The sequence below is a fragment of the Ruditapes philippinarum genome, unplaced genomic scaffold (genome assembly GCF_026571515.1).
Source record: "Ruditapes philippinarum isolate M1 unplaced genomic scaffold, ASM2657151v2 ctg14242_1_1_1_1, whole genome shotgun sequence".
In the NCBI taxonomy this organism is placed as follows: domain Eukaryota; kingdom Metazoa; phylum Mollusca; class Bivalvia; order Venerida; family Veneridae; genus Ruditapes; species Ruditapes philippinarum.
In genome coordinates, this window is record NW_026853380.1 from 8,650 (window position 1) to 19,956 (window position 11,307).

The following is an 11,307-nucleotide window of genomic DNA, read 5'->3' on the forward strand; positions in this document are numbered from 1 at the left end:
ACAATCCACGTATTGAAAGACTGTCGAGCAGCTTCAAGAAATGTGAGGTTGTGGGATTCGAGCAAGCAAATCTGGCTGCCTCCTAACACTGTAACATACAGTGAAAGAGATCACAGACTGTTCATTAGTTGTTGTTCTTCCTCGCAATATAATTATGGAAATAACACAATTAAGGTATTCAATGTAAGATGGAAATGACAGCTGGAAAGAACATTATATTAAGTTTTTGATTCTACATACTAGTATATGCCTCATCTGATACAACAAAAAATAATCCATAGTAAACCTTTTTCACAATCCTGAACATAAAACAAACAAATTAAATAAATTTGTTTCATAAGTAGTCATTTTGAAACTTTTCCTTAGTGTATAAATATCGTTTTTGTTTTGTATACAGTGTAACACGTAATAAATTATATGTTTTTTTCCCCAGTAATGTGTAGTGAATCAGAAGCATAATTTGTAAACTCATTCAATTTGATGAAAGTTTCATTATCCACGGCAATGTTAGTTGTTATTTTCATTTTTTGTCATTCATTCATAATTTAATGTCGTACATAATTGATCGTCTTCCGCATAACCTTTGAACTAGTTTTAGCGCAAAATTGGTAACTAAATTGATAACTACTTTTTAACTTCAAAGAACTTATACTTCATGCTCAGAAAATATTGTATTATTATCACATATATATCATAAAACGTATATTTGTGATTTACTTATTCGTATTGTACAATTGTTGTAATGTTTTACATTGCTTTTTAAGGATAGTTAATTTTAGTTTGTGTATTAGAGGTTTTATATACCAGGCCATTAAGTACATCATTAAATCAAGACAAAAAATGTTTAAAATCGTTAAATATTAACTAGCAACTAAAGTTATTGAAATCAAGTTTACCGAATCTTTATCTTTCTCTCAAATTTTCTCATAATGAGACACAATCATAGTTTAATTTTATCCATGAAATTCTACTTCAAAGCAGACGATAAATAAAAAGAGGAATGACACGTGCGTGAAGGGCAAGCATAGTGTAACCGATTCCTCTATCCAAAGTGAACATGAAAACTATTAAGAAAACGTCTTCGAACATAAAAGTGAACTTTTCGATAAAAATTGTTTTATCATCGATACTGTGTGATACAGTAATCTTATTGTTAAAAACCCAAACAAGCTCGAAAAAAATATATCCACAATGAATGGCTTTATTTATAAATGAAAGAGAAGCAACTCTTAAGGCTTATCTAAAGTAAATCTTTCAAAAATTGTTCCCCTTTTGTAACTTATTTACATTCGCCACTTTTGTATATTGTATACCATGTTAAAAATACCCCACATGGCATTTTGTTAATTTGATCAACATACCTTGGTTATGCAATTAGTTATGTTGATCAACAACACGACATGTTTTACGAAGTTGATAAACAGCACGAAACCGTTTTTATACTTAAATGAAAAACATGACTACGTTTCTTTAATGTTAATAAGCATAAGACACATATCACAATGTGAATCACCAAATCGGTACTTTGTTTTCAATTGTGATTAAAATGCCGACATAAGATCTTATTTTTGATCAACAAATCGACGCGTTTTTCAATGTAAATAAACACGACGACAAGTTTCTCCATGTTGTTAAACATATTGACACGTTTTGCACAGCTGTAAAAATTATGACACAGTTGATAACGCTGACAAGCATGACGACACGTTTTTATATAATGTTTAACACAATAATACGATAAACTTTGTTTTAATGTTGATAAACAAAACGACACATTTTACAATGTTGATTAACATTCTAACACTATTTTCTCTTTGCCTGAAAGTGATAACAAAGTAAGATTTTACAAGTTATCGTTTAGCATTAACGCGCTACATAGTATGTCATATATATTATTAATGTACATGTATACTAGTATGCAAACTTATCATTCACTTCCATTTCATTCCTGTATAATATCATGTTGTTGTATGTATTTGTGTATGTTTGAACCTTATGAATACTTTTTTTAATGACTGAAAAAGAGCAATTATATTCCATTATAGTATTTCTTTAAAGATTTTATCATTAATTTTTACACTGATTATTTTTTCCTGTGCAATTTAGTGCAACATTTAAACTATAATAGGAAAAGGACGAGTCATGTTTCATCTATGAAGCGCATGATAAATGTTTTAAAATGAAAAATGCAAATTTTCATTAATAATTCTGAGATGTCATATATATTTTTACATGTCAGCACGCCTTCAGATTCATGCTAACTTTCATGAAAATTTTGACAATGTTTTTGAATATGTAATATTGTGAAGTAACAAAAAGGAAACAATTTACACATTATCAATGTCACTTACAAACCAGTTAAATTACCAAAAAGTGGTCAAAATATGCATAAATAGTCTTTACTGCGTTAGTAATGCAGAGAAATATAGTTGAAAATACTGAAAAATCAGTCATTAATCGCACATGATATGTAAATTATTACTTGAATCTGGAAACTTTTTACTTTTCCTTACATCTTAGTACATTTATCTCAAGTTTGATTTCATTGAAATATTTTCACTCATCTTGAGGGATGTGGCTTTAAGAAGTAAAGGCAGAAACTTTTTAAATGCCTTACAGGAGAGTAATACTGCACCACGTGTCAGTGTTGATTGTGAGAATGTATATATTTTTTACCGTATACTTATATGCAGTAAAAATGACAACAAAGATAAAGAAGAATAACAACCATCTGCTTCTTTTGGGCCTATATATATATTTAAACCTTGCGATACCAAGAGGAAATGTGATTATTATTAATGAAAAAAGAATATTAATAAAAATATTCCGTCAGTATGAACTATTGCTACAAAATGCTAATACCTTTTTCGCGAAGCATTGCCTTAGTTTCAAAATAGCCAGTTAAAAAGATATGAAAAAAATCTTTGCATATCAGTTCATTATTTCTTTAGATCTTGTGTCTTGGGCGAGATCAAAGTACCTTTATCGATGTAGTGGGGTTCTTAACCAATCCCTTAAAAAGGACCAATTAGTACCTCACGATTGGCTTTAGAAATATTGTGTAAAAATACGATTTAATTGAAATGCAAATTATTTCGCTAGTTTGAGCCTATGCCATATGGGCAATTTACGACTTTGTTTCTTTAATTTATTATTTCATCTAATCATTCTATACTGAGACAAATCGTCGCCTTTTTACTTTGTTGGTTCAGTTTTAAGTCATACCAACACTCTCAAGGTCACATGGCGACTTTACAATTTTACTGGTGGAGGAAAACCAGGTATCCCTTCGTCTCGAATCGCCCCTGATCTTGAGTAAATCGTCACTCAAGTTGGACTAACTGTTCTTGCGTTGTGCCTCAAAAAAAATCCGTAGGAAAATATTGTGTTTTGCAGTGATATTATGATCGAAAATTATGTGAGACAGTCAGAGAAATAGTAAAATACTAGTACTCATTGACACATAATTTTGATAAAATACGAAATATTGTCAACAGGTCGAGGCTTAATCAAATTTTGTAATCTATGTTTTGTATTAAATTCAGTCATTCTTGATTCCACTATCCTTGATGATTTATATACTGTCATCAACACTAGTCAAATGATGCCCGAAATATTACATATGTCATCTATTTTTTCAGAAATCTTTGTTGTGACACTGTTTACTTTTTCACTTTTAAAACTCATGTTTGCTACAGGTAGTACTTCCTTGATCCTCCCGCCCAGAAATGAAGTCCTGTAAAATAATAAAAAAACCTAGTAAAGTCATCATATAACACAGAAACTACGCAGATATAATAGAGTCACTTAATAAGACCAGTCAAACTAGTGATGATTAAAATTGTGGCACTTTAAAATGTTCAATATCTTTTTCTAGACTACAACTGATTAAGTCTAATACTGTATCGGGCTGACACCACCGGTTGTGCCATATATGTTTTCGTTTTGACAAAATATTGATAGCAAATAAATAATGAACATTTAACTAAATCTATTCAGTAAGTCCAGCATGTATTTTCTTCTTGTTTAATAGGTTGAATCGACATACGAGTAATCTTTTGTCGAAATGCCGCGATTCGATGTATGAAGGAAACTGCCGAAAAGTTTGAGATATATTCAAACGTTGTATTTAATGAATGAATGAACTAATTGATAAATAATAATTTTTGCTAAAGTAGCCCTGTTAAATAAAACCTCCTGCTTAAAAGCTGCATGTCCACAGACTAATTAATAATTCTTCAGAAAATTGAACTTTTCTAAACAACTATATATGAACAGTGGTATAGTCACAAGTACGTGTATTAATTAAGTCCAGAACGTTTAAGTGTTGAGAATTGAGTACCACTCAAGCCGGTGCTAAGGACCGTAAGGGATGTTGCACTTTATTACTATCCCTCATGTACAGACTGAGTCTGCAATTTTCATTTATGTTTGCTGTATTTAATGCTTCCCAAGGATCACTTTTTCCCCAGGTATATATACATCACAACCAGCAGGTATCCATTGCTGTGCGGCAGCCATTAAAAGTTGCACCGTACTTCACTTCAGTGTTGTTATATTTGTTTGGTCCTTCGGGATCACTGAGTCCAGCACTTTTACGTGTTGAGATTTGAGTACCACCCAAGTCGGTGCTAGGGGGCGTGAGGGATGTTGCACTTTATCATTATCTCTCATATACAGACTCAATCACACCGAGTCTGAAATTTTCATGTAATTTTGCTGTACTTAGTGCTTCCCAGGGATCACTTTTTTCCAATATATTCAAAGCCCATTGTACTCTGAAAGTTTTATGAATTAAGATTAGTTTTATTCTCCTATCACCATATTCCTAAACAATTCTAGCCAAGTACAGGCAAAGTTTCATACTATCGTTGTTTGCATTTTTTCCAGTGCCTGAAGCAAAGTTAAATTACATTTAATGTTCACTTCAAATGTTTTACTATTTAGAAAGTTTGCACAAAAAGCATAGAGTTGGTTAAAGTAGGGGAAATAATCTCAATAAGCCTGTGGAAGTTAGCAAAAGATAGTTATTCCCCTTGCGTACTAGAATATAAACTTCCGCGCTCCAAAGTTCAAATTGAGACACATAGACAAGAAGGTAAGATATTTCAAATTTTGTCTAATTAAAATTGTAAAATAAAATATAGTTGATTGAATGTACGTTCACTTCATGGTCATTTTTCTATTAAGGATAAATAAGGTTACATTCTTTTCATTTATAGAAAAACAAACATGTAAGGAAAATATACATATTTGATCAAGGGACTAATAACTTTTAAGAAGTAAAAGCGATCGTTAAAATTTAATGTCAACAACTGAGCAGACAAAAGAATATTGTTGAACGTTTTGTATAATTTTTATAATTTTGTTTGACAAATGTTACACCATTTATAAAACAATAGTTCATGGAATTCTACGCGCTTACCAATTAATTATAAAAAGTCAATATATTCTTTTATATCAATTGTTCTTATGTATCCGAAATAAATGATTATCAAAATTAACTTGCTGAATTCAAGTTATACAAATAAGAACAAAGATATTATAATTCAAACTGGTTGCTACTTTGAACAAAGAAAAGATAAAAGTTAATCTTATAATTTGTTTACATAACTATTTCAAAAATAGATTATGATATATACAATAGTTCCTGAAACAATATTAACATTTTCTACAAAAGATGATAAAACATGACTTTGTATTACAAAGTAACTGAAAAGGGAAAAGCCTGTGTAAGTGAGATCTTGATTGTAAAATATAGTATTCAGAAGTTCTACAAAGTTACAATAACTGAACAATTAAACTAAGTATAAAAGCAGTGAATGCTAAGTATGAAATGTCTTTCAAACAATGCAGTCATGTTTAATATCATAAGCTAAACTTAAACCTAAAATTGAATGTTTAAACTCTTATTTCTTTGGTAATATTATGTATTTTTATGTAATAAAATCTAATTTAATTCGAAGCAAAATACAAACCAATTATTGAAGAAATAGTTGGTGTTTTATTATGTTACTGAACTATACATGCTATATGAACCGAGGGATGATTTTTTTTGATAAGATAATAATTTTGATATGATTTAACTCACTCGTGATAATCGTCTAATCTTCTAGACTACAGTTAGTGTAGCCTATCGGAATAACTATATATATATCATAATAAACGTGTCACATTGAAGGTTTCACGATGACCGCCATATTAGCGCATCTATTCAAATTTTCTTAATAATTATTTGTTGTATTTTGATCAAGCCGATTGCATGCATTTACCACAACCAGCATTAAAAGGCTGAATTAAACACAGCCTGTAATAGTTTCAATTTTAACGTTTTTGGGCGTTCATAAATTTTGTTTTTCTATATTCTACATGATTTCATGAAATAAAAATCAACGAATCAAAGCACTTTCTCGCTATTTATTTACATGCTTACATTTTGTAGCGAAAGTATGACCCAAATATACCACTAACCGTGTATTCATATCATTGTGTTCGAGGTCCTTATCCAAAGATTGACGGTTGCGATTGTATACAATATTAAATATGTTCCTTAAATTGTTATGAATTGTAATGAAAATAAAATATATATAAATGCTAATTTATAGTTCAGTACTCTTCTTTTAGATCGAAATGGAGGTTTCTGGGAAGATAACTGAGGACACAAAGCCAATCCTTCAATTATACTGTCTTCCATGCGACCAAGATGGGCTGAAGGCGCCGGCTCATGGCTTTTGTCAAGACTGTCATGAGCACCTCTGCAAAACTTGCTTTGAACAGCATACAAGGCCAAAGCCATCTAGGAATCACATTTTGCTGGACAAAGACGCTATGCCACTGCAGCCAATTACCTTTGACATTAACGTGGACCCCATAACGGACACATGTACTAAACATAGGGACAAACAACTGGATTTCTACTGTAACAATCATGAAGTTGTATTATGTTACGTTTGTGCTACACTGGAACATAAACAATGTAAAGTTGACTATATTCCTGAAGTTTCAAGAAACTTATCCGATGAGTTTATAAATATCTCTAGGAAGATTGAAATGCTGATCAAGAAGTATGAATCGAAAATCAGACGAGCAGAAGCTGCGACGAAACAACTTGATCAAAGTTACGGAAAGGTCGTTGAAGAAATAAAGCTTTTCAGGAAAGAAATAAATGCATACTTGGATCAGATGGAATCTGTTATGATAAAGGAAGCCGAAACTCTTACTATCACAGCAAAACTTAAACTGAAGAATGTCCAGGTTGTATGCGGAGAGATAGCTGAGGAAGTGAGACGTTCACAGTTAGTTCTGAATACCTTAAATGAAGAAAACAAACACAATAAACTTTTTATTGAAATGAAGAATGCCGGATCCGTTATGACAAAGCTTGACGACAAAGGAAGACAAGCTATCGAAGACAACAAAACAGATGATGACATTAAATTTTTCCGAAACAAAAAGATACTTGAACAGTTGAAGATTGCAAAAAACTTTGGCACTACTTTAACATATGAAACTCCCTCATCAGATAGGACATTCGAAGTACAATATGAAAAATCATACTACATGACATTTTCATCTGATCAATATGAATGTAATATCGTTGGAATAGCAATGATTTCTGACACACGAATGCTCGTGGCTGATTATAACAATAAAACAATTAAAATGATTAATGCAGACACGGGAAAGCTGATATCAAGGAAGGCTCTGTCTTCGGCACCATATGATGTATTAAAACTTCCGGACAATAAACTTAAAGTCGCTATACCTAGTGAAAAGTGTATACAGATGATGTCTTACAATGACAGAAAATTGTTATTAGATCATAAAATAGATATTGAAGGAGAGTGTAAGTGTGTAGCTTATAGTCAAGGTAAGCTAGTAGTCGGCTGTGGTTCTAGTACAGGAAAGCTGGTTATTTTAGATACAACAGGAAATATCACACAGGTGTTTGATACTCCTGGATTGCTTGATTCACCTCAAAAGATTGTTATCAGCAGTGATGAGAAATTCATGTATGTATCAAATTACAAGGGCACATATGCTGGCAAGTGTATAAAAATTGACTGGCATGGTACGGTTGTACATATGTACGAGAAGAGGAAACATGTGTTTCCAAAGGGAATACAAGAGTTAGAAGATGGAACGCTGCTGGTGTGCTACAGTAACAATCAAATTATTAGACTGTCGAGCACCTTCAAGAAATGTGAGGTCGTCGGATTAGAGAAAGCAGACCTTTATTACCCTAACTCTGTAGCATACAGTGAAAAAGATCACAGACTGTTTATTAGTTCTTCTGATTTGTGGTACAATAATAGAAATAATAGAAATAATACAATCACGGTATTCAATGTAAGATGGACTTAGCGGCTGGAAAGAACATTATCTTAAGTTCTTGATTCTACATATTAGAATATGCTTCATCTAATACAACAAATATAATCCATGTAAGACTTTTATCACAATCCTGAACATGAAACAAAACACATTAAATTTTGTTTTAAAAATAGCCATTTCTAATATTATATCCATATAACTTATACCGTCTATAGGCACATAAAATTAAAACTATTGTTTAGTTACACGATACCTGTTGTGTATGCCATCAACAAAATATATATTTGAAATTATTTCAATAAAATTATTCAGCAAGTTTAATCATTAACTAAATTGGATCCACAAATAAATGTCCTTCCTTTTAAGTTGTTTAAATAGATATACTACTTCATGTGTGTTGGTGCACAAATATCGTTTTTGTTTATTATTGTTACACAAATTCAATCTTATAATTGTTATTAGTAATATGTGGGGAAACAAAGCAAAATTTGTAAAATCATTCAATTTAAATGGTTCATTGTCCACAGCAACGTGAATTGTTATTTTCTATTTTAATCAATTCATGATTTAATGTCGTACTAAATACTAATAAATAGTCGTCATCCTCATTACTTCTTGACCTTATTTTATCGCAAAAATTGTTACTAAATTGTTAAAAAAATTCAATGTCAAGAAACATATACGGACGCATAGAAAATATTGTATTATTATCATAAATAAATCATAAAACGTATACTTGTGATTTTCTTATTCGTACTGTACAATTGTTGTAATATTTTACATTATTATTTAAGTTTGATTGTATTTTTAGGTATGTATGTTTGAGTTTTAACATTGCAGGTCATTAAATACATCATTAAATAAAGCCAAAAAAGGTTTAAAACCCTTTGATATTTACGGTCAAAAAAGTATCAATTGTAATTAAGTTTACAGAATCTATATGTTTCCCTCAATCTTTTTCATAATGAGACTGAAACAAAATTTATTTGTATCCAAGAAATTATACCTTTCGACGTAAATTTCAACACTGCTCGACAAAGCAGACAATAAATAAAAAGAAAAGTGACAGGTGTATAAATGTCAAGCATAGTGTAACCGCTTCCTTTTCGTAATTGACGCAAAGAAATGTGAATATGAAAACTACTAAGATACAACTTCAGCAAAAAATCTGAACCCTTAAAATTGACATTTTAACGTTACCGTGTCGGAATAGTGAGTTTATTGTTAAAACTCAAACAATCCAGACTGCTGTTCTCGAATGAATGTACCGCAACGATATGGCTTTGTTATTAAATGAGAGGGAAGCAAATCCTAAGGCTTATTAAAATATAATTTTCAAAAGTTGTTCCCCTTTTGTAACTAATTCATAGTCATTTACTTGTCTATTTATTGATTAATTATAGTTTACCATGTTAAAAGGTATCCCACACGACATTTTGAATTTTTTGTACCATACACTTAAATGAGAAAAAACATTTAAACAAAGATATACAAGAAGGGCGCCATTCAATAAATGCACCCCCTAAATGCAACCAACAGCAATACAGGACCCACCAGCAAGAGGCCCAGCACGGCACCAAGCAAAAACAGAATTACAAGAAGGCACAAGGGCCAACGGAAAATCCTACAAACGATATTCTTCCTTTTATTTTTTAATCACTTATCGATCAGGCATAAATTGCGACATTATGGACTGCACATGTGGAAGAATCATGAAACCACACTTTTTTCGGTTTTAACTCTTTCCTGTGCTGTTTAAGTAAATAACCATTGTCACAATGTTTTAGAGTTATCACAGCCATGATTTTTATCGTTTATCAATGTCAAAGTGACGAATGCAAAAAACTTCATTATCACTCAAATCATTGAGTCTAAATGAAATCACATTACCAGCCCATACAATTCAGTGTGTAACATGTCTTGCAAATTACAAGCATCTTCTACTTTAAAACCTATACATTTTCACTTCTTGCGATAACAAAAGTAGACTCGTTTTTACACTGCTTATTACGAATATAAAGAAATATTGATTAAAAAAAAATATTCCGTCAATATGAATTTTTGCTACAAAACGCTAACTCATTCGATCATAAATGGATAATACTTTAACCAAGGGAAAGAAATAACACTGGCCAATCCGCAAAGAAATTGTACCAATTGATACTAGACGATCGGTTTAGGAAATATGGTGTATTTTTAAAGCAAAAGCCTTTGTCATGTGAGAAGTTTAAGACTTTGACATTCTCCTATGAGCCATGGGAGGTATCCATAATATTGCATAGGCTAATCTACAAGCAATGGGCACGTGACTGTCTTGTTTTTACGACTTTACTAGTATAATAAATGACCGTACAGACAAGAGCCTTTGCTATGCTGGTACTTGCCTTCCCTATTTCTTGAGTGTCATATGCCTAATTGTGCCGTTAAGGGAAACCTTTGGTTGCCTCCAGGAAATTCGTAGATATACTAAAAATGATCTGTTTTGTGAAAATACGTTTAGTCTATACACTGAAAGAAGACATCGACTTGAAGGATTGAGCCTATGCCACGCGACCATTTTGTTACCTTGCTCCTTGGGCGAGCGCATGTGCCTTATATTGCCGTTAAGAAAACCTTCTAAGCTACTGCACTGGTTGGTCTGCAACGAAATCAGAACAATGACTACCACTGGTTTCCCAGACGTAAATCATTGCAGAAAATTATGATAAGCTATAACCAATCAATCAACTCATTCATTCGTAATTGAGAACACTTTGTTTTAAAGAAAATGACGTTTTTATTCATTTTCTTAGTTTGCAATGAATTACTAAAGCCTTTGTAATTGATTATACACTAACGTTTTTAAGCCGTGTGCAGAAGTTTGAAAATAACTACAGGCAGAATAAAAATAGATTTTATCTTAAGTTTGCATGATCTTAGAATGTGATAACAAAACGTTTCATGACAAAATAAATTATGTTAATTTACTGAATA

The 11,307-nt window shown here is 31.5% G+C and overlaps 1 protein-coding gene across 1 annotated transcript; it reads left to right on the plus strand.

Annotated features, from left to right (window-relative positions):
• The first annotated feature begins 5,057 nt into the window (after positions 1-5,057).
• On the plus strand, positions 5,058-8,364 carry LOC132736706 (uncharacterized). The gene is made up of 2 exons (XM_060723897.1): positions 5,058-5,098; positions 6,625-8,364. Exon 2 carries the CDS (start codon positions 6,631-6,633, stop codon positions 8,362-8,364), a length of 1,734 nt encoding a protein of 577 aa, XP_060579880.1. The 5' UTR covers positions 5,058-5,098; positions 6,625-6,630.
• The last annotated feature ends 2,943 nt before the right edge of the window (positions 8,365-11,307 follow it).